Raw genomic sequence first — 25,961 nt, forward strand, 5'->3', positions numbered from 1 at the left:
CTGCATCTCCTGCACTAGCAGGCAGATTGTTTACCACTGAGCCACCTGGGAAGCCCATGCATATGTATGTGTAAATATCTTTGATAAGCAATTTGCCGCATCTATTAAACAATATGTCACATTAAAAAACTGAAAATAGAAAGTGCTAAAAATAAAAGTTGCAACTGGAACTATAATACATTGTTAGTGCAAGCAAAAAATGGGTCAATTACTTATGAAGATGGTTTAGTAGTCTCTTGTTAAAAATATACTTACCATCCAACCCAGCAATTTTAATTCTGTGGTATTTCCCAGAATAGAATTTAAAACTTATGTTTATACAAATAAATAAATAAAAGGCAAGCCATACAAACCAATTACAAAATAGCCGAAAGAATATGATTAATACTTTATAAAAGAAGGATGGCAAAAAAAACAAAAAAAAACTATGAAAAAATACTCAGTATCATTGGTTACCATGACATGCAAATTAAAACCATCATCAGAAATCATTACAAACTTATGAAAATGGCTAAAATTACACTGACTAGGAAGTGTGGGCCAGGATGTGAGTAACTAAATCTATCCTATGTTACTGATAGGAATAGCAAATAGTCCAGCAATTTGGCAAAACAGACTGGTAGGATCTTGCAAAATTAAAACACACTTAGCATACGACTGAGCACTACCACTTCTTGCTGTTTGCCCAAGAGTCATAAAAATATATGTCCACATGTGTAAACAAAGACTTATGTACAAATGTAGCAACGGTACTCACAACCATCCTGGAAAGAATGAAAATATCCATCAGCAGGTGGAAAGATATATTGTAGTAAATACATACAACAGAATACTGCTCAGCAATAAAACCTCTGATACAGTCAACAGCATGGATTAATCTCAATACCCATATGCTGAGCAAAGCTAACCAGAAACGCAAGAACTCATAGTCATCCATCAGATTTTCTGGAATAGGCAAAACTAACCAACAGTCACAAAAAATCTATCAGTGGTTGTCTGGGGCTAGATTAGAGGGATTGGACTGCCCTGGGGTATACAGGATAGTTTAGAGGGGTTCATCCTTGTGAGGTTGAACCCTGAGATTCTTTTGTCAAACTCATCAAATTGCACAGTTAAAAGGAGCATTAATGTTACAACTCAACAAAATTTATTGAGAAATGACATTCATTAAATTATCCAATATCCTCAGTCATTCCCAAAGATATATTTATATAGAGCCTAACGTACTGACTGGAATCAAGATTGCTGGGAGAAATATCAATAACCTCAGATATGCAGATGACACCACCCTTATGGCAGAAAGTGAAGAGGAACTAAAAAGCCTCTTGATGAAAGTGAAAGAGGAGAGTGAAAAAGTTGGCTTAAAGCTCAACATTCAGAAAACTAAGATCATGACATCTAGTCCCATCACTTCATGGGAAATAGATGGGGAAACAGTAGAATGCACATGGTGATTGCAGCCATGAAATTAAAAGACTCTTATTTCTTGGAAGGAAAGTTATGACCAATCTAGATAGCATATTCAAAAGCAGAGACATTACTTTGCCAACAAAGTAGTTTAGTCAAGGCTATGGTTTTTCCAGTGGTCATATATAGATACAAGAGTTGGACTGTGAAGAAAGCTGAGCACCGAAGAATTGATGCTTTTGAACTGTGGCGTTGGAGAAGACTCTTGAGAGTCCCTTGGACTGCAAGGAGATCCAACCAGTCCATTCTGAAGGAGATCAGCCCTGGGTGTTCTTTGGAAGGAATGATGCTAAAGCTGAAACTCCAGTACTTTGGCCACCTCATGCAAAGAGTTGACTCATTGGAAGAGACTCTGATGCTGGGAGGGATTGGGGGCAGGAGGAGAAGGGGATGACAGAGGATGAGATGGCTGGATGGCATCACTGACTCGATGGACGTGAGTCTGAGTGAACTCCAGGAGATGGTGATGGACAGGGAGGCCTGGTGTGCTGCAATTCATGGGGTTGCAAAGAGTCGGACATGACTGAGCAACTGAACTGAACTGAACTGAACTGAACTTACTGATTAACCATGGATCCTCTTCTACAACTTCATCACTTTTTCTTGGTAATTTTCTTTCTTTCTTTTTTTTTTTTTTTTGGATTCTTTCACTTTTAAAACTGTTCAACATGACTTTCTTTTATTAATTTTCCATCATTTTCATCTTCCCTATCTTCTTCATAGATGAACAAAATCTACCACACACCTGCATCTTTTTCAATATTCTTCAGTCTAACTTCATAAATGTTCCTTTGGGTCCTCCATGTATTGGTTCATATCCTAATGATCTGTCTGCTCCATAAGAGCACTCTTCAATGACAGCACTACTACATGTCAACAGGCAGAGTCCTAACATGTCATGCATTGCAGAGACAGTGTGTAACAGTGCAATGTAAGAGAGATTCAGAAGGAAAAAAAGAGTCATTTGGTTACGTATTTGCCAATTTGAATTGTAAATCAAATTTTCAGTTCAATTGCTCAGTCATATCCAACTCTACAACCTCATGGACTGCAGCAGCCCAGGATTCCCTGTCCATCACCAACTCCCAAACTTACTCAAACTCATGTCCACTGAGTCGGTGATGCCATCCAACAATCTCATCCTCTGTTGGGCTTTTCTCTTCCCACCTTAAATCTTTCCCAGCATCACGGTCTTTTCAAATGAGTCAGCTCTTCACATCAGGTGGCCAAAATATTGGAGTTACAGCTTCAGCAGCAGTCCTCCAATGAATATTCAGGACTCATTTCCTTTAGATTGGATCTCCTTGTAATCCAAGGGACTCTCAAGAGTCTTCTCCAACACCACAGTTCAAAATCAACAATTCTTTGGTGCTCAGCTTTCTGTAAAGTCCAACTTTCACATCCATGCATGACTACTGGAAAAACCATAGCTTTGACTAGATGGACCTTTGTTGGCAAAGTAACATCTCTGCTTTTTAATATGCTGTTTAGGTTGGTCATAACTTTCCTTCCAAAGAGCAAGCATCTTTTAATTTCATGGCTGTAGTCACCACCTACAGTGATTTTTGGCCCAAGAAAAGAAAGTCTGTCACTGTTTCCATTGTTTCCCCACCTATTTACCATGAAGTGATGGGACCAGATTCCATGATGTTAGTTTTCTGAATGTTGAGTTTTAAGCCAACTTTTCATTCTTCTCTTTCACTTTCATCAAGAGACTCTTTAGTTCTTCTTTGCTTTCTGCCATAAGCATGGTATTATATGCATATCTTAAATTTCTCCTGGCAATCTTGATTCTAGCTTGTGCTTCATCCAGCCCAACATTTCTCATGATGTACCATGCATATAAGTTAAATAAGTAGGGTGACAATATACAGCCTTGATGTACTCATTTCCCAGTTTGGAAGCAGCCTGTTGTTCCATGTCCAGTTCTAACTGTTGCTTCTTGACCTGCATATAGATTTCTCAGGAGGTAGGTCAGGTGTTCTGGTATTCCCGTCACTTGAAGAATTATCCACAGTTTGTGGTGATCCACATAGTCAAACAACATTTCATGCAAAGATGGGCTCAATAAAGGACAGAAATGGTATGGACATAACAGAAGGAGAAGATATTAAGAAGAGGTGGCAAGAATACACAGAAGAACTGTACAAAAAAGATCACAACCCAGATAATCATGATAGTGTGATCACTCACCTAGAGCAAGACATAGTAGAATGTGAAATCAAGTGGGTCTTAGGAAGAATCACTACAAACAAAGCTAGTGGAGGTGATGGAATTCCAGTTGAGCTATTTCAAATCCTGAAAGAAGATGCTGTGAAAGTGTTGCACTCAATATGGCAGCAAATTGTGAGAACTCAGCAGTGGCCACAAAACTGGAAAAGGTCAGTTTTCATTCCAATCCCAAAGAAAGGCAATGCCGAAGAATGTTCAAACTACCACACAATTGTACTCATGTCACATGCTAGTAAAGTAATGCTTAAAATTCTTCAAGCCAGGCTTCAGCAATACATGAACCATGAACTTCCAGATGGTCAAGCTGGTTTTAGAAAAGGCAGAGGAACCAGAGATCAAATTGCCAACATTCACTGGGTCATAGAAAAAGCCAGAGAGTTCCAGAAAAACATCTATTTCTGCTTTATTGACTATGCCGAAGCCTTTGACTGTGTGGATCACAATCAACTGTGGAAAATTCTGAAAGAGATGGGAATACCAGACCACTTGACCTGCCTCTTGAGAAACCTATATGCATGTCAGGAAGCAACAGTTAGAACTGAACATGGAACAACAGACTGGTTCCAAATAGGAAAAGGAGTATGTCAAGGCTGTGTATTGTCACCCTGCTTATTTAACTTCTATGCAGAGTACATCATGAGAAACACTGGGCTGGAAAAAGCACAAGCTGGAACCAAGACTCCCGGGAGAAATATCAAAAACCTTAGATATGCAGATGACACCACCCTTATGGCAGAAAGTGAAAAAGAACTAAAGAGCCTCTTTATGAAAGTGAAAGAGGAGAGTGAAAAAGTTGGCCTAAAGCTCAACATTCAGAAAACTAAGATCATGGCATAAGGTCCCATCACTTCATGGGAAATAGATGGGGAAACAGTGGAAACAGTGGCTGACTTTTATGTTTTGGGGCTCCAAAATCACTGCAGATGGTGAATGCAGCCATGAAATTAAAAGACGCTTACTCCTTGGAAGGAAAGTTATGACTAACCCAGACAGCATATTAAAAAGCAGAGACATTACTTTGTCAACAATGGTCCATCTAGTCAAGACTATGGTTTTTCCAGTAGTCATTATGGATGTGAGAGTTGGACTATAAAGAAAGCTGAGTGCAGAATTGATGCTTTGAACAGTGGTGTTGGAGAAAACTCTTGAGAGTCCCTTGGACTTTAAGGAGATCCATCAAGTCCACCTTAAAGGAAATCAGTCCTGGGTTTTCATTGGAAAGACTGATGTTGAAGCTAAAACTCCAATATTTTGGCCACCTAATGTGAAGAGCTGACTCATGTGAAAAGACCCTGATGTTGGGAAAGATTGAAGGCAGGAGGAGAAAGGGACGATGGAAGATGAAATGGTTAGATGGCATCACCGACTCAATGGACATGGGTTTGTCTAAACTCTGGGAGTTGGTGATGGACAGGGAGGCCTGGCGTGCTGTGGTTCATGGGGTCGCAAAGAGTTGGACACAACTGAGTGACTGAACTAAACTGAACATAGTCAAAGGCTTTGGCATAGTCAATAAAGCAGAAGAAGATGTCTTTCTGGAACTCTCTTGCTTTTTGATGATCTAACAAATGTTGTCAATCTGATCTCTGGTTCCTCTGCCTTTTGTAAATCCAGCTTAAACATCTAAAAGTTCACGGTTCACATACTGTTGAAGCCTGACTTGGAGTATTTTGAGCATTACTTTGCTAGTGTGTGAGATCAAATTTTATGAGACAATGAAAAATAAAAGAAAAAGTTTGGACTATGTGTGGAAAGAGTAACAATAAAAATGTTTGCCATGATAATACAGTTGTTTCAAGATTCTTAATCACCTTCCTATACTGGATAGTCTATTATGAAAACAGAAATCTGCCACACTGATCACGCATTAATTGTTTTATTTGTTCAACAGTTATTAATTGAGCATATACAATGTGCAGCTGTCTCTGCCTCAACACAGCCCTTTAGTGCCCATGATTTCCAATGTGTAGAGATAAAAATGTGTCCGTTTCCATTTTATTGATGGGATATTTGGTAATAAGCTTTGTCCTTCATTTTCTATTCAATCAACTCTAATCTTTATGAAATTGAAAATTAGAGCTTGCCCTCAAAAGACAAGTATTGTCTTACTGATGTATTTCTCTTTATTTTGTATATTTTATCTCCTCCTGATAGCACAGTATTTATATGCTGACATTTCATTCTAAAATAAGAGTGATTCTTACCTTTCTATCTACAGCTCTGATACAAATCAAGCCTTCAAATTGTGTGTTGAGTGAATTGGCTCATCTTATTTCATACTAATAAGCAAAGATATGAGAATTTACTTCTTCAAACTGTTTTTAAACTTGACTTTACAAAACAGAAAACTTTCTTGTTTTCACCAATTAATTTTCAGAACAAAGAATTTAAATGACTTAATATTCAGTTGGTTTTAATTGCCATCTAATTTAAATGGTTTTAATTAATGAATAAAACTTTAGTGGCCAAAAACATCTTATTGTTATCTTGCACATGTACTAAACAACACTGCATTCTCCTTCTGAACTCCATCTGATGCTAAACACATCTTTCCTTCTCCAGAAACCTTCAACAGTTTCTCTTTTCCTAGAGAAGAGAATTAAAATTCATTTCCCTAGCACTTAAAGTCCTTTAAAATCTCTCTTTATCTTAACTTTCAATCTAAAATCTGTAAATCCTCTTTATGTCTGATTCTTCCCCAATGCACTGATTTCTTATATCCCCATTTTGAGGAAGCCAATAGCCTTCTCCTGATAATTTCTTTCCCTGATAGCCACTCCCTCCCAATTTGCACATGTCCACATAATTAATATACTTTGGGGCCTCTCATAGCAATTTACTTGTTATCTCTCTTATAGCAGTTACCATTTTATTTTTGTAATGTAGTTATGCCATGTCTCCAGTAGACTGTGTGATTCTTCAAGACAGATGTTCTATTTGATTAAGCTTTGTATATTTCATAGTATCTACACCAGTACTTTTAACAAATAAATGGATGAAAAATTATCTCAATCATTCTTGTTAAAATTTTGAGAAAAAATAGTGCTTCACTACTGTTCACACCTTTTAATCATTCTTTGTAAGACTTAAGAGGACTGGCTCCAAAGGAAACTGCTAAGGAAAATTGCAATCTAAGTTAATCAGTACACTGTAACAACTCAACAAATGCAAAATTGCTAAAGTCTGAAAGCCTACCTTTCAGACAGGTAAGTTTGCCAGAGTACTATTCTCCTAAGTTATAATTAAATAAGACATATTATTACCCAAGGTCAGTGGCCACCTCCTTCTTTGTCCTCCAGAAATATTCCAATATTTGTAAGTACTTTATAAATAGTATGTAAATGATATGATTATTTTTCCTTAAAGATGTCTAGGCACTTGAGTAAGGGACACAGCATAACACTGTGGTTTAAAGTCTGAGCTCAAAAGTCTGACAAACCAGCCAGAGAGCCCTTTCTTTCCACTTGTCAGTTTTGTGACCTTGGGAAAATTAATTAACCCTTTCATATCTCAGTCTTTTTTATACATAAAAGAGAGTAACAATCATATCTACACTCAATGCACCTGTGAGAACTAACTGAAACAGTATATACAAAGTAGCTGCCACAGCAAACCTCACAGTTGTTCATTATTACAATGTATTTTTCTTCCTGACACTGATATGTCTGTCTGGATTAGAGAAGGGATCAGAGTGAATTGTGAACAAAACCATGTAAGGCAAAAGTAAATATCAAAGGTCAAATTTTTATGAAGTCTATTAATTTTTGAAAACTATTTATAAACTCAATTGAAAATTACCTGGGACATATATATGTTCTATTCCAAGTGACTGAGCCTGTATCTCCTACCTTTTGTATGACTATAAATATTATCACCTGAAAGTCCCAGTAGTCATCAATATTTATTCAGGACAATTCCAATACATTGTAATCACTTATGCTCTTCTACCCTCCCCATTAAAGGTGAAGCCATGCTTTTAAAAAACAAGAAAAAAGTGATGTTAGTTTTAACACTTTAATTCACTACTTTTCAGTTTCCTCTCACACCTACACAGAGAATTCTCCCTTAAAGCACTAAAGATGAATCAAACAAGGTCAACAAGCATTTCCTATTTAATAAACGAGTACAAGGCAAGATGTTAGTGTTATGAAGAGATCACTTAGAAAGAAACAAAAGAGGGAATTCCCTGGTGGTCCAGTGATTAGAATTCGGTGCTTTCATTGCCAGGGCCAGGGTTCCATTCCTGGTCCAACAACTAAGATCCTGCAGGGCTACCTGTATCTCCAGGTTTATGAGAAGAGAACAGGGAGTCTCCCAGGCAGGGCTAAAGGGAAACATGGAGGGATGGAATTAAGATTGCAGTCAACAATTCCATTAATTTTCTTGATTCCCCAATTCAGAGCAGCAGCAAGGAGGTCTTAGGGGACACAAGGGCATGAAAGTAACTTTGCAAAACCTTAAAATGCCAGATATGGCAATATTGTTTCATAAATGACCTGAAACAAGAAGGGTACCTAGGAAATATTTTCCTGACCATGATTTATATATACTACTAGCCAGAGAGATTTGGTCAAGTCTAGGATGCCTCTGAGAGTGAAGACAAAACCCTCAACTCAAATTTTCAGACTCTGTGCTCCATATTGGTATCTGAATGAAAGCATGGCACTTGAATTCAAATGAAAACTGGCATTAAGTGATAACAGTCCTTTACTGAACTTACACTACAATAACCAAATTTTGTTCTATTGGTTGTTAAAATTCTGGCACGTCCTCTTGACCACACTGTGAAACAATAGAAGATACAGGTATTGCTATTGGTCTCTGCTACCAATTCCTGGCTCAGAGTTACTCTAACCCTTATAATTTCCTAAGTTATGCACTAGAAGCATCTGATGTTTGGTCTTTGATCCTGGTTCCTGATATGGAGCCCCTAGATCCCTTGGAATTTCCTGGGTAATAGGAGCATCTTTTGTTCAAATGAGATGATTCGGTTTGGGCTCTTGGATAGCTCTGAGATGGGGCTTGTCATCAGAAAGACCAAGGCATAATTAGACGACTGAAACATTCAGTTCCACCTCCCATCCTCCAGGAAGGATAGAAGGGCTGGAGACTGAGCTGATACTGAACATATCTATATGATGGAACCTCCATAAAAATCTGACAAGTATGGGGTTCAGAGAGTTTCTACGATGTTCAACACATCTACATGACAGGAAGTTCACATATCCCAATTCCAACAGCACAGAAGCTCCTGCGCTTGGTGTCTTTCTGGACCTCCACCTGCAAAAGTCTTCATCTGGCTTTATTATAACTTTTATAATAAGCTGGTGAATGTAAATACGGGTTTCCCTAAGTTCTGGGAGGCATTCTAGCAAATTATCAGACTCAAGAAGGGGTCATGGATGTGCCAGTTTACAGCTGGTTTGTCAGAAGTACTGAGGACAAGATGGGATCTTAAATTGGTGTCTGAAGTGGGGCAGCCTTGTGAGACTGAGTCTGTAACTTGTGGGGTCTGATGCTCAGTCCAGGTAGACAGTGTCAGACTTGTAGAACACCAAGTTCGTGTTGCAGAGAATCGTTTGGGGAAAAGTCAACATGTCTGGTGTTAGAAATACTGCGCACATGAGTAAAAGAAAAACATGGAAATCATTTCCTCATACGCTCACTCTGCTTCAGTGTATTTATATGTAAAAGAAGAAAAATGTCATCACATTTTTTTGTGTGATGATTAAGCTAACATGTATACAAAATTTAGAATAATCATAGTTTATTTTTATTACTGTTGGCTAATGTACTTATCTTTGTTTATATACCAGCAATGACTCTTTCTTAAATATTCTTTCATGTCCCATTTTTTGAAGGTAAGTTTTATTTCATTTCCTAAATATGTGTAATATGTTCAATATTCAGGATCAGGTAAAGAATGGGAGGTTCCTTCCTTTCTTAAATATCATAATTTTATATCCCTTTGTCCTCTGTTGATGAGAAGGCTCTCCTGGGGTTGCTAAGCAGCTCTCTCCCCATGTCACTTCCACATCACCACTTCTTCTAGCAGACAATACATTTTCCATGGAATGAACAAAATAGTTCATTTTCCATACTTTTATTGAGAAAAAATAGCTAGAAACATAATCTTTCATTTGGAAATTAGCATGTAAACCAGGGCTTCCCTGGTGGCTCAGACAGTAAAGAATCTGCCTGCAAAGCAGGAGACCTGGGTTCAGTGTCTGGGTCGGGAAGATTCTCTGGAGAAGGAAATGGCAACCCACTCCAGTATTCTTGCCTGGAGAATTCCATGGGCAGAGGAGCTTGGCAGGCTCCATGGGGTCACAAAGAGTCAGATACAACTGAAGAACACGTTTTCATGACTGAAAACCATGATTCATCATATTCATTTCATTTTATACATGGTGACTGAGGCACAGAGAAACAAATTAACTTGCCTAAGGACACAGGCTCTTAGAGGACAGAGATCATGCAGACTGTCCACGTAACCTCAAATTTCCCCAAAGCGTTTATAGGTACACTGCAGCAACATCGGTCTTTTAAATATCTACTCTCTCAAATAGCTATTCTAACTCTTCCAACTCTGAAGCAGCATCACTTAGTATTCCACACCAGTTAGGAGTCAGAAATATCCTTCAGTGCATTTTAGCTCTAGGTGGCCCCAGAGTGGCATAAAAGAGTTATACTCCCCTAACAAGAACTTATGTCACCCGAAAGTACTCCTTTAGAAAATAGGAAAAAGGATTCATGGCCATGTATCTAATATTAGAACAAGTCTTTGTGCTCCCAGGAAGTCCCTCAAAATAATCATTTTTATAGCATCACTCAATAATTGATATATAAAATGACAGTGCTCACTCAAAAGCAAAGATTCAATTCTATTCCATATACTCCATTTAATAAGGAAGAAAAAGAACGTAATCCATCTTAGAAAAAAAAATGATCATTTTTAAGTCTGGTATTTAGAGTTTATTAATGTAGTCAACTTCCTACTGAACAGTTCCATTCAGTTGCCTGACATATGTCTCAACCTCAACACATACAAAATAGACTCAGTATCTACTTCAACTCCTCCTCCATCTCACCTATCAAGAAACTGGATCAAATAATGTCCTGCAAGAAACTTGAAATCTGTCCTTGACATTTCCATCTCCTCCACCCACTGGAGTCTGACAAGCACCCAGGTCTCTTAATCCTGTGTCTCAAATACCTCTTTATTTTACCCACTTCTGTCACATCTCACTGGCACTACTGTGCTCTAAGCAGGCCTTACTTCCCATACAGAACTCATGAAGGCCACCACCACTACCTATCCCACCTCCCTGCACAGTTGTCTATTCCCCAATCTATTCCACACATGAACTTTCCACAACACAGAGCGAAACATGTCTGCTGTGTTCTAAACTCATTCAGTGGCTTTCCCTTTTTTTCAAATCCATTCAATGGTTCTTATTCATTCACTTTAGTTGTCTATATTACAGACACATCAAACCCACATCCAAAACACACCTAGGACCCTAGTAATGCCCCATATTCAGTCAAAATACTCCCATCCCATGCACCTGTTGCCCCAACACATGACAATCAATATCCTAAATCTTATGTTCACAGTTAGCTTTACTTGCTTTATATGAAGTCTTGATGCATCTCTATACAGTTCTAAAGCATGCATTTGAAAAACTAAGTTGATTTTAACTTATCAAACTGTACCATGCTGTATATCATCTCTGAAAAATATAACTTCCATACTTAATGTACTATTGTATTATCACGATTAATTCATATTGGTGCAAATTTCTATAGTTCACTTTGACTAAAATATATTATTCTCTTACATTCCATACATCTATTCATTCATCGGATTTTGCATTAATTGGCTTATGGATTATTTTCAACTTTTATTTTTATGAACAGTAGCACTGTGAAATATTTGCTTATGTGGAAATATTTTTATAAGTATATGAGTATGGATTCTGGTTCATTCATGAATTTTTAGATATTGGCAGCAATGTCAAACCATTATCTGAAGTTACTGTTAAAAAATGTGAAAATACATCACCTCTAACAATTGGTATTGGCAGCCTTTTTAATTTTTGCCAATTGAATGTATATAAATATATCATTGTAGTCTTGGTCTGCATTTTCATCTCACAGTCAATGTTCAGTATTTTTCCATAACTTTCTTTTTTGTTATATGTGTTTTTTCCTAGAAATGTGTATTTATGCTTATTTCCTGCCCATTTTTTCCTATTGGACTATGTGGTCTTTCCTTACTATTAATAGGAGTTATTTATATATCTTTGACAATAATCTTTCAGCTACATGTTCTTTGAACATCTTCTACAGTTTGTAATCTCTCTTTTTACTTTCTTTAAAGTATATGCAAGTAAACCAACTTCCTGAATTTTAATATAGTCAAATTTATGAATAGTATCTTTTATGGTCAATGATGTTGTATAGTATTTCAGAATTGTTCCTTAATTCAGAGTCCTAAAAATGCTCATTTTATTTTCTGCTAAAATTAAAGTTTTCTTGTGACACTAATACTTCCAAAGCATATCTTGGTTTATGACATGAGTTAAGCATCTAGTTTCATCTATTTTCCATGCATATTACCATGATTTTCACTGTATTTATTGAAGAGCTCTTCTCTCCCCTACTGATTTGCAGTGCTTCCTCTGTCATGTTCCAAACATGTGAGTGTACTTCTAGGGGCTCTATTCTGTTCCTCTGGGCACTTGGGCTCCCCTTTGTGCAAATACTACAGTCTTGATTACTCAGATTTTGTAAGATCTCTGTATTTTTTCCCTTAAGAAGTATCTTGGGTATTCCATTATCTTTAAAATTCCATAAAAATTAGTGCTTTCTTCTTTAACTATTTACTTCCTACTTTTATCTTTTAGACTTCAGTTTAAGTGCCACAGTCTCTTAAGAAGTTTTAGCTAGTATCCGAGATTCATTTCTAATACCCTAGATGCTCTACTCAGAGCATTATTCTTCCTCATGCCAGTACTCTCTGTGCTTTGTAATCATTTCTAAATTACATTTTAACTGAAAGAGACAGAGAGAGAAATAAATTTTTAGTATTAACTATGTGCTGCAGAAGACTCTTGAGGGTCCATGGAGGGCAAGGATATCAAACCAGTCAATCCTAAAGGAAATCAACTCTGAATACTCATTGGAAGGACTGATGCTGAAGCTCTAATATTTTGGCCACCTGATGCAAAGAGCCAACTCGTTGGAAAAGACTCTGATGCTGGGAAAAACTGAAGGCAAAAGAAGATGAGGGCAGCAGAGGATGAGATGGTTAGATAGCATCACTGACTCAATGGACATAAATTTGAGCAAACTCTGGGGGATAGGGAAGGACAGAGGAGTCTGGCATGCTACAATCCATGAGGTCACAAAGAGTCAGACATGACTTAGTGATGGAACAACAACAACAACAGCAAATAAGCTGCATGACAACAGAGACCTTGTTTCCCTTGTATCTCCAGGTCTTAGGGCATAGTCCATAATTTTTTCTGAAAAGTTATTTCCTCTGGGGGGGCTATACCCAGAATAACTGCCCCATGCTATGGACCTGACTCAGCCTGGACAGCAGAGTCTGGTGGAGTCTCACTCAGACCTTTCATTACTTCACAGTGTTTAGCAGACACTGAAAAAGGGTCAGCATGAGCTACCACTCCACTGAGAGGCTTATCACATCATCATGTTTAATTCTCAAGGCAGCTCTGTGAAGTAAGATTTATTAACTTTAAGGTTCTCCTCTTAAATGGAACACCAAGATTTTGTTAAGGAATTTGCTAAAAGTCACAGAGCTATTAATAATTCACAGGGGAGGACTTGAGGACCAGGTTAAGTCAATAAAGCTGGGTTTTTAACCATGGGGCAATCTATCTTGTTATGCCCCCAATGAAGTCTGAGGTGCTGTTACTCGAGACTGCTCCTTGTTTTTTGCCCATTACCAGACTATGTTCTTCTTTTTTATAATTGAGATATAATTGACACACAGCTTTATGTAAGTTTAAGATATACAACATGTTAACTTTAGAAGCACTTAAATAATTACTGATTTGGTAAATGAATGAACATATCTAAAAAATTAATTCAGAGTGTTTGCTAATGTTGGGTATTTACAAGTGGTTTAAAATTTAGAACTAGAAGACATCTTAGAAACTATGTAGGCCAAAACCTTTATTTTAATAATGCAGACAAAAACGTCCAGAAAGATCAACATTTTTGGTCAAAAAATCCTGTTTTTAACATATCTAGAACCTGAATATTTCAGCCAAGTGCACTTTGTACAATATCATCTACATGTAAATAAAATATTTTAAATACATAGTATGAGTTCCTAAATAAAGTAATATTCTGAAATAATGAGTAACAATAGAAGATGAAATTAAAACTATAAAGCCTAATTTTCACATTTTCAAGACAAATATTAATGTATAACATTAAAGAAGTATTAAAAGTAAAGAGAATATAGTTTAATTTTACATTTTAAGCACAAGGAAAAATTACTATTTTTGCCTTGCATCATTAAATTTTACATTTTGAGATTTGAAACTGAACATTAAGAACTTAAATCAGCAAAACTGCTCTTTAGGTACTTCCAGAAAAGGCTGTCATAGTTTTGCTAAATCAGATCATAAAATTTTCTGTGACCAATCTAGATGTCTCCATTCAACAAATGACCAAGTGATCATACTAAACTGATGTGATCCATCAAATCACGTTTCCACTTTCAGCCAAGCAGCAGCTCAGCCAGCTCTAACAAAGCAGAGAAGGCTGATTTATTCTGTGATTTTAACCAAAGATCAGCAAATCAATCCCCATGCTCATTTATCAAAAACTGATGGATTCATAAAGTTTTCCTCTTTGAATAATTCTAATATAAGAGCATAAAAAATGTATATAAACTATCTAAATGGGTCTAGGCTCAGTCACTTTCATATTACTTTCTCTCAATTTTTTTGTGCTAGTCAGAAACTCTACTGAAAGAGTTAGACTCATTTTGAAAAGAAGATAATCATAATTTCTCCAGCTGGACAAGAGTATTATTGCAAAGTAAACTAAAGATGTCCAACAAAATCACTCAACTAAAAATTAATTTTTAGAAATGCTTTTCTGAATTTTCCTACTCATATAATCAGATAGTATCAGTGAAATTATCTTTCTTAGAATATTTTGATTAATAAATCACCTCAAAAATATCTATATATTAGAAGCAGAATACATTCATTAAATGAATGGAAACCTCAAGTCAGTAAATTAGATTCACTTTTCCAAAAGGTACAAATATATCAACTAGGCTTCAAAGTTTACCTTTTGTTATGCTTATAAAGAAAAATTTTGCTAAGTAAGGAATTAATATAAACTAGATTTTAAGAAAAAAGTGTTAAAAAATGTTAAGAAAAAAATTCAAGAGAATAAAATTATCTACCTCTGCTTCACTGACTACACTAAAGGCTTTGACTATGTGCATAACAACAAACTGTGGAAAATTCTTAAGGAGATGGGAAAACCAGACCACCTTATCTGTCTCCTGAGAAGCCTATATGCAGGTCAAGAAGCAACAGTTAAAATTGGACATGGAACAATGGAGTGGTTCAAAACTGGGAAAGGAGTACATCAAGGCTGTATATTTTTACGCTGACAATTTAACCTAAATACAGAGCACATCATGTGAAGGGGTTTCCGAGGTGGCTCAGTGGTAAAGAGCCCACCTGCCAATGCATGAGTTGTGGGTCCAATCACCAGTTTGGGAAGATCTCCTGGAGAAGGAAATGGCAACACACTCCAGTCTTCTTGCAACTTTTTCCTTATAGCACTCTCACTTCCCTGATGGTTCAGATGGTAAAGAATCTGCCTGCAACGCAGGAGATCTGGACTTGATCCCTGAATTGGGAAGATCCCCTGAAGAAGGAAAATGCAATCCACTCCATTATTCTTGCCTGGAGAACCCCATGGACAAAAGAGCCTGGCGGGCTATAGTCCATGGGATTGCAAAGAGTTAGACACGACTGAATGACTAACAATTTCATTTTCACAATTTTCACATCATGTGATATGCCAGCACAGATGACTCACATGCTGGAATCAAGATGGAAGAATATCAACAACCTCAGATATGCAGATGACACCACCTTAATGGCAGAAAGTGAAGAGGAACTAAAAAGCCTCTTGATAAAGGTGAAAGAGAGTGATAAAGCTGGCTTGAAACTCAATATTCAAAAAATGAAGATCATGGCAACCAGTCCTATTACTTCATGGCTAAAAGATGGGGGGAAATTGGAACAGTGGCAGATTTTATTTTTGTGGGCTCCAAAATCACTGTAGACGGTGACTGCAGCCAGGAAATGAAAAGACGCTTGCTCCTTGGAAGAAAATCTATGACAAACCTAGACAGTGTATTAAAAAGCAGAGACATCACTTTGCCAATAAAGGTCTGTAGAGTCAAAGCTATGGTTTTTCTCATAGTTGTATACGGATGTAAGAGTTGGACCATAAAGAAGGCTGAGTGTCCAAGAATTGATGCTTTTGAACTGTGGTACTGGAGAAAATTCTTGAGAGTCCCTTGGACAGCAAGCAGATCAAAGGAGTCAGTCCTAAAGAAAATCAACCCTGAATATTCATTGGAAGAACTGATGTTGAAGCTGAGGCTCCAATACTTTGGCCACATGATAGGAAGGGCCAACTCATTGGAAAAGAGCCTGATGCTGCAAAAGACTTAGGGCAAGAGGAGAAGGGGGCAGCAGAGGACGAGATGGTTGGATGGCTTCACTGACTCAATGAACATGAGTTTGAGCAAACTCAGGGAGATAGTGAAGGACAGGGAAGCCTGGCATGCTGCAGTTCGTGGGGTTGTAGAGTCAAACATGACTTAGCAACTGAATAAAACAATAACTAAAACTAATTTCAAGCATGCTCAAGTACTTTAGAAGCACTCATTCACTAGGAATATTTCAGAAATAAATAAATGACATTTAAGCCAAAAGAAAACATAGAAAAATTACATGAAATAACTTTAGGAAATGAATGACTATATTTAATAAATCACCATTTATATAAATTATTATGTTTCTTCAGCATTCATGCTTATCTAGTCACTGACACTGGTTCCTTAAGAGGGAATATTGAGTGAAAATGAGTTTTTGATACACTTAAAATTATCTTTTGCCTTTAACACAGGGTGGCAAGCTGATAGCCCACAAGTTAAATCTGCCACCAACATGTTTTGCTTTTTAAAAAAGTATCCTTCTTTTATTGCTTTTGGCAGTTTTGAGGGCTGTAATGTAGTCTCATTTTGCTACTTTCCTCACCATCTCACTTCAGTAGTTTTCCTTTTTTACATCATGTTCTTGATCTCTGAAGGCTTATGCTTCTGAACGCCTAAATTTAAAATTCTGTCCAATTGTAATGCTCACTACAGTCACAAAATGTTGGAATTATTAGAAATGGCAGTACTTTAGAGGTGAGGTAATTCCTCATTCCTTCCAACAAAATACTTGGGGCCAATAAAAGTAAAGTAGCTTTCCCATGGCTAAATGTACATTAACAGTTCTGCCCAAATGCTCTTCTAAGTCAATAAACTGAACTCTTATTTTGAAATGTCATGTTTTACATGAGTCACCACCATTCTTATCTGCATAAAAGAAACGTCTGCTTCATAAGTACTTACCCCTGAGCGCAGGTAGCAGGGACCTCTCCTTCTTGTCATCACATTTGTTACATTCACTGAAGTACAGGAGTAAGAAGACATCAACGAGAACCCACATCAGTGAAGTGGCTAGAACCACCTTGCAGTAAACAAACCTCCTCATGTCTTCCCTTGATTTCTAGTTAACACAGAGATCAAAGACAGACACGGCTGTGATAAATCCAAGCCACAGAGGTGAACTCCCGGATAAAAGCAGGATGCATCCCACTGCATTTGGGGAAAAAAAAGAAGAAGAAAAAATAATTGTCTCACAGTTTATTTTGCACAAATGTGATATAACATGAAATATATGACTATTTAGTGCTCTCATATATATCAGCATTTGACCCTCAAGTTCAGAATTAAAAGTCCAAATAAATGAGAGTTGTAAGCAAGCCAAGGGGCTTAAATTGTAACAATTAATCCTAGATCTGCCACTATTTTGCTGGGCCTCTGGGAATCACTTGCTTTCTTCATGTAGTATTGCCTTTTGCTTAAAGTTCTATCACCATATTCTGTAAAGCACTAGGTTATAAAATAGTGCAGTTCTGAATTTACCATGAATCAGCACTTTTCATCCTGAGTTATTATATACTGCAATGGCTAAGAGCTGGTCTTTACACAGATAAGCCTGGACTTATTTACTTCCTACATAGGGGAGACTTTGTAAACCTCAGTTTTCTCACCTATAAAATGAAACTAACAGTGCCAAAAATAAAGATTTGCTATGAGGACCAAAAATTATAATGCTTGTAAACCATATTTCAGAATACAGTCATTAGTATTGACATTTTAAAAAATATTTGACAAAAAGGCAATTAATTGAAATAAGTCATCAGTTATTTATCCTTAAAAATCCATCTGATCTGCATAGAAAATAACCACTACAGATATGCATTTGAGAATGGTTAGCACACATTCATAAAATTATCAGTGAATAATACATTAAATGTAAAGTGATTTAAAAGAAAATAACCAGAGCAAGAATTCTAAAGGCATAACAAAGACATGTGTGCAATTATTAAGAGATACTTAAAGTAAGTGTGGAATTAATAATATATACTTATTTGTTTTATACTACATAGAACAATAATAACTACTTTGTTATTTCTATCTATAGAATATATCAACACAAATATAGTCTCATATCACTGGCTACATTAAAATAATAGAAACAAATATAGATTTATTTATGTGAATAAGATAAGTAACAATTTTGACAGATATTTGACGAGAACAGCTATTAAATACAAAGATACTTGGACTATCTCAGAAATGCTTGTCTCAAAATAAAAACATCAAAGTACAATTTGCTGAGGCAGAAGTTGTTTAAATTAATGGCAGCTGACCTTGCATCATAAAGCAACACAAAAGCTATTGTCCGTCACAATCTGATCAGAGTAGTAACAATTCAAAGCTTACATAAGGTTACAATTTAAAAAATTATTATAACAGAGCCTGCTTTCAACATCTACATAAAATTTACATTTATTCAACAAATATTTTTAAAAAATAGAACATATACAAACCTAAGGAATGCATGATTTTTGACAGTGGTTGTTTTTCTTGAAAAACAGCATGTTAATTATTTTGTTTCATTTTAACTTCATTTTTCTGTAAAAATTATAAGTAAACATTGGAACTCAGCCTCTAAACCTGACAACAATAGAAGGATTCCCACATATATATTTCCTGTTACTTTATGTATATGTCACTGAATGTGAGATTTGAAAAAAATTCAATCTAGTTAATTTTCTGTCTTTCTTTGGACATAAGATGGAGCAGGTTCCTTCAGTTTATTGTAGGAAAAGAGCTCTGTGTTAAAGTATATATTACATTAATGGTAGCTAAATGGCCATTCCCAGATTTAGAAGGAAAACCTTAAAATAAAACATCCCATAATACAAAAATCTATATGTTATATAAGATCCATGTATTATAGGATCTTTTATCATAAAGATCTATAATAAAAGACATAAAAAGAACCATGACAGGTTGTCATAAAATGGAATTATGAATTTAAGGAAGCATTTTGCCTCTCTGTGCTTCATTTTCTTTACTTATATTTCCTTCCCCATCTACCTCACAAAACTGTGATACTTAAGCAAGATAAAGTATAAGAACTTTTTTTAAAGAAATATAAAGAATATTATAATACAAAATCTGAAATCACTTAATATTAAATATTAAAATGTCTAAGATAAGTCATTTCCTAATAAAAGCCTAATAGTTGAGGTTATTGAGAATTTAATTTAAACTTTAACCATAATAGAAAATGAAAATCACATCTTATTACCATTTCAAGCATTATTCAAATTATTGTAATTTCATACCCTGCTAGATCTATATATCAAGATATTAACACTGAGAAAACTCTCCTATTATTATGTGATAAAACTAAGTTGCTCTTTAAATATTTTAATTTATGAAACAATCTTTCCTTATATATATCAAGTTTTTGATTCTATCTACTGTGAAAACATCTCTACCTTGAAAATATACTAAATTTTATCATTTGTTATCTGCTAGTACTTGTAAACGGAGAAGGCAATGGCACCCCACTCCAGTACTCTTGCCTGGAAAATCCCATGGACAGAGGAGCCTGTTAGGCTGGAGTCCATGGGGTTGCTACGAGTCAGAACAAGTCGGACACGACTGAGCGACTTCACTTTCCCTTTTCACTTTCCTGCATTGGAGGAGGAAATGGCAACCCACTCCAGTGTTCTTGCCTGGAGAATCCCAGGGCCGGGGGAGCCTGGTGGGCTGCCGTCTATGGGGTCTCACAGAGTCGGACACAACTGAAGCGACTTAGCAGCAGCAGCAGCAGTACTTGTAAAATAGCAATCACATACACTGTTTCAATACTCTTCTTAAGAACAAAACAGATTGAGCAGAAGGATGGCACAATATACAAAGTAATACTAACCCACATAAGCACAGTTGGTGGCCCAAGTTTATCTAAGAGAATCAGCATCTGTATTACAGTTCTATTCCAGTAAGACCCTATTTAGTTACAAACACTACTCTTTCTCAAGCCAAATCCAAGTTCTGGCTTGCCAAACCAATGTGGAACATGGCTAACTTTGCATCAACTACAGGCTCTATCCTTTTCTAATTGTTTCAAAGTTTTGAACACAGTATTCCCCTCTTTAAAATATTTCTCTAGATAGGAAAAAAATCAGGAGTTAGAGAGCTATCAAGTGTCATCTTGCTAATCATATTGTTTATCCTTTTTTCTTTTCTTATCCACTAAATAATGGTATTAGCCATAGACTTTGAGATATTACAGAATTTTTGCTTGAAAACATGCACCAATTTTACTATTCTATAAAAAAGGATTTCAAATATATAAAAAAAGATCTAAGTAAAAATTAGAAGTTTGGTAAGTATGTTTTTAAAATAAGAAAGACTTTTTTGTTTTATTATAAGATTATCACTTACCTGGGTTGGGGGGGGGGTGTCTACTTTAGTTGCTGTTTGATACATTTTCATCTCTAGTCAAATGTTTTCTTTTGTAGAAAACTACATAATTGGTGCCAATATATTCAATCTATTTTATGAGGCTCCCAAAGGATGAATGAAGCTCATGGAAAACTTTTGGCAATGCTTCCAGAACATTCTGGCTACCAACACACTTTAAATGTTTTAAGTAGTTAGGCAGGAACTTCTGGGAGCTGATGACTGGACAATTATGCATTTTGGTTTAATGACTAAAAATTATAGTGAGTAACCTTTGAAAAAATTACCCTGTATTAACTACAGTTCTTACTGACAGAAAGATTGGTCTTCATATGAATGAAAATCTAAAATTCAGGTGGACTAGGGGAATCTACCTATAGCCTAAATAAAACAGCACACTGTAAAAAAACACTGTAAACCATAAAAACCATGCCACAAGGAAAGATACAGTAAGAGACAAAGAAACAGCCAGTGATAATATTAAATGAATGCCTTATGTGGAAAGATAGTGGAAAAAAATGGAAAAATGCCCCCACTTGCCTTTAAGAAAACTTCACATATTCATAACATAAAATTTGACTATTAGTAGGGAACCAAGCATAAGACCTGCTGAGTTATGATGCCATGATCTGAATCTGAGTTCCACACTCACTTATCATATAGCTTAATTCAAGTTACCTAAATGTTCTATGCCTTTTTCTATTCTAAAATATGAACAGTAGTTGTTTACTCAGTCATATCTTACTTTTTATAGACCCCATGGACTGCAGCCTTCCAGACTCCTCTGTCCATGGGATTTCCCAGGCAAAATTACTAGAGTGGGTTGCTGTTTCCTTCTACAGGGATCTTCCCAACCTAGGGATCAAATCCACATCTCTTGCAATGCAGGCAGATTCTTTACCACTGAGCCACTGGGGAAGCCCCAAAATATAGCTGAGAAACATATTATGGTCATCTGAATAACCAAATGTATATTTCTTGTAGCTACCTCATAAGGCTCTGAGTATCTGATTAATTACTACATACGAAGTTCTTATAATGGTGCCTGACACATAGGAGAAGTTCAATATATAGTAGTAATAGCAATTATTAATAGTAGTAACAGTACTTGAGGCACAGTAGTCCCTCTTGAGAAACCTGTATGCAGGTCAGGAAGCAACAGTTAGAACTGGACATGGAACAACAGACTGGTTCCAAATAGGAAAAGGAATACATCAAGGCTGTATATTGTCACCCTGCTTATTTAACTTCTATGCAGAGTACATCATGAGAAACACTGGGCTGGAGGAAGCACAAGCTGGAATCAAGAAAGCCGGGAGAAATATCAGTAACCTCAGATATGCAGACGACACCAGTCTTATGGCAGAAAGTAAAGAAATAAAGAGCCTCTTGATGAAAGTGAAAGTGGAGAGTGAAAAAGTTGGCCTAAAGCTCAACATTCAGAAAATGAAGATCATGGCATCTGGTCCCATCACTTCATGGCAAATAGATGGGGAAACAGTGGAAACAGTGGCTGACTTTATTGTTTTGGGCTCCAAAATCACTGCAGATGGTGATTACAGCCATGAAATTAAAAGATGCTTACTCTTTGGAAGGAAAGTTATGACCAACCTAGACAGCATATTGAAAAGCAGAGACATTACTTTGCTAACAAAGGTCTGTCCAGTCAAGGCTATGGTTTTTCCAGTGGTCATGTATAGATGTGAGAGTTGGACTATAAAGAAAGCTGAGCACCAGAGAATTGATGCTTTTGAACTGTGGTGTTGGAGAAGACTTGAGAGTCCCTTGGACTGCAAGGAGATCCAACCAGTCCATTCTGAAGGAGATCAGCCCTGGATGTTCACTGGAAGAACTGATGTTGAAGCTGACACTCCAATCCTTTGGCCACTTGATGCAAAGGGCTGACTCATTTGAAAAGACCGTGATGCTGGGAAAGATTGAGGGCAGGAGGAGAAAGGGACGACAGAGGATGAGATAGCTGGATGGCATCACCGACTCAATGGACATGAGTTTGGGTGAACTCTGAGAGTTGGTGATGGACAGGGAGGCCTGGCGTGCTGTGGTTCATGGGGTTGCAAAGAGTCGGATATGACTGAGCGACTGAACTGAACTGAACAGTAATAGTTATTATCATCATGAATAGCATTGAAAGAACAAGAAAAAATGAATGAGCATTCTCTTCCCTAATCCTTAGAGAAGCAGTGTACATTCAGTATGTGTGTGTTCAGGAGATCAGGAGTCAGGATGAGTATCAGAGATATGTTCAATATTTATAAATATATTAATATTTATATTATATTGAAATACATTTAATATGAGCATTGTAAATATATTTTATATTTACTTATTAGACATATATTTAACAGATGTAGTTGCTGATGGAATATGAGTTACACAGGATTTTACAGTTGTTAAAACTCATTGAACTGTACACTTAAGATCTGTGCCTCTCAGTCTATGTAAATTAGATTTCATTTTTTAAAGGTGAAACCAAAATGTTTATGTCCCTATTGCATGATTCCCTGATTTACTCAAAATTTTATTAACCTAAAGAAATTATAGTCCAACTGCATCAGATACTACCTTTCTGATCTCATTTCGGACCACTGTTCTCCATACCAGTCACGTGGGTCTCCTGGCTTTTCCTTACACGTATCAGTGACTATCTTGCCCCGGGGCTGTGCATATGCTGTGTTCTCTGCCCACTGATACAGTCAGGGCTTCCTGCTCTAACTTCCTTCAAATCTTACTTTCTAGTCAAATCACGGAGAGCTTTCCTATCAACCTATAAATAGCACACAATTTAATCACTCTGTATTTCCTTAGCTCACTTTATTTTACTCTTGGTACCTATTAATACTCTCCTAACATATTTTTTAAATGTATTTTTTAAAATGTCTATCATTTGTCTCTTTTTCTTAAATAATTAACTCTATGAAAACCAGATTGCACATTTTATATTTGCCCTGTCTCACCTCAAAAATATATTTAAATTTTAAAACTCCAGCATTGTTGTTATGTGTGGAATTGTGCCTCCCTCCTCAAGAAGATTCATGTGTGAAGTCTTAACCCCCAGTATTTTAGAATGTGACTATATTGGGGGATAGATCCTTTAAAAAGGTAATTAAGTTAAAATAAGGTCATACAAAGGGGCCCTCGTCCAATATGACTGGTATCCATATGAGAAGACGTTATTAGGACACAACACAGAAAAAGGCCATGTGAAGACAGAGAAGGCAATTGTCTGCACACCACAGAGAGAGGCTTCAGAATGAAACTAACTCTACTGACACACTGATTTGGACTTCTGAAACCTTTGGAAAATAATTTCTGTTGTTTAAGTCACCCAGTCTATCATACTTTGTTATGGCAGCTTTAGCATACCAATACACTGGTTAAATTTAACTTTCCCCTACACCACTCCTACATGCAAACAGATGAACATGACTAGAGAGAAACCCCAAAAATATGCTGCCTGTTCTCATTTTAAATCTATGAACTTATACTGGACTTGCAGCGCCTCAGAGCCATCCTCCAATAGCTCTAGTCAAATCAATTTCCATTTCTCAGATAACTTTGCACCTTGTTTGCCTTTAGACTGCCATCTCCACTCTATTTTCTCTCAGCTCATCACTACATGTATACATTTAGCAAGAAGATATAAACAATCAGAAGAGGATTTTGCTTAATGCCATGTTGAGTGTATCAACTTGCTAGTTCCTATGACTGCACCCCTAAATCTGCAAGTCTGAGTGTGATGATGTATGAACTGTCTTTTAAGGAGTATAACATCCTCTGATCCCACACATTCATGGGCTTTACTGATACACTTGTCTCTTCTGCTTCAGTTTTTCCTCCTTGAATAAGTCATTTTTATCAATACAAAGATGCTATATGAATAATCATCTTAAACTAATTTGACCCCACATTTTTCATCTATGCTTCCAGTTGTCTGCTCATCTTGAATGCAAAACTCCTGGAAAGAAGCATGTATAATCATTGCCTATACATCCCATATCCTTGTCCTTCCCTTCGATTTTAAACCCAACAGTCTTTAGCTCCCACCATTATATGGAAGACTTACCTGAGACAGTCATGGCCATCCAATGGTCAGCTCTCAGTCATTATCTTACATAAGTCCTAAGCAGGTTTTGACATAACTTAGCCAAAATACTTTGTACTATTTTCTGACAACTCTTTCTTTCACACCCCTATTTGACTTTGCAGCAAATTCTGTTGGCTCCATCTACACTCCAGTATTCTTACCTGAAGAATTCCATAGACAGAGGTGCCTGGAAGGCTACTTATGTGTTCAACTCTGCAAAGAGTTGAACACATGACTGAGCCACTAACACTTTCACTTTCTACCTATAGATTTAACCTACATAATCACCAACTTGATATATTGCTTTAACTTAAAAAAAAAAACTGCTTTAATGAGATAGAATTCACATACTATTCAATCCAATCTACACATTTAAAATGTACAGTGCGATGGCTTGTAGTATAGTCACAGAGTTGTGCATCCATTGCCGCAATCAACTTTAGAACACTTCCATTTCCTCGAGAGAAAACAACTCCTCCTTACTGTAACCCTCCAACCTGCCCATTGCCCCTAGGTCTAGGTTACCACTAATAGAGTATCTCTCTCTCATACAATATGCTGTCCTTTGTTACTGTCTTCTTCAGTTAGTATAACGTTTTCAAGATTTTATCCGTGTTGTAGTACATACCAGCATTTTACTTCTTTTTCTCGACAAATAATATCCATTGCATGAATATATCAGATTTTATTTGTCATTTGATCCACATTTGGGTTAATTCCACTTTTTGGCTATCATGAATAATCTGGTGATGAACATTCATGTACAAGTTTTGATATATGGACTCATACATATGTACATATGTGTTTCTTGAGGACATATGTAAGAGTGGGGTCAATTTTCTTAAATACATTTCCATGAAACCTATTCTTCACACAGAAGGAAATTTGATCATGTTAAAACTAAATTTTAATCAGATCTTTTCTAAGTTCTGATCATTATTGACCAATGGCTTTTTATTACATATATCAATAAAATAAATTCCAAAT

At 36.5% G+C, this 25,961-nt stretch overlaps 1 protein-coding gene across 1 annotated transcript in view; it reads right to left on the bottom strand.

Moving 5' to 3' along the window:
• GALNT13 (polypeptide N-acetylgalactosaminyltransferase 13) overlaps positions 1-25,961 on the bottom strand; it is a 636,905-nt gene that overhangs the window by 549,442 nt on the left and 61,502 nt on the right. The window contains exon 3 of the mRNA XM_068968207.1: positions 17,393-17,638. Coding sequence (XP_068824308.1) covers positions 17,393-17,534 — 142 coding nt within the window. The 5' untranslated portion in view covers positions 17,535-17,638. The remainder of the gene's footprint in view (positions 1-17,392; positions 17,639-25,961) is intronic.

Source organism: Capricornis sumatraensis, chromosome 3, assembly GCF_032405125.1.
Source record: "Capricornis sumatraensis isolate serow.1 chromosome 3, serow.2, whole genome shotgun sequence".
Classification (NCBI taxonomy): Eukaryota; Metazoa; Chordata; class Mammalia; order Artiodactyla; family Bovidae; genus Capricornis; species Capricornis sumatraensis.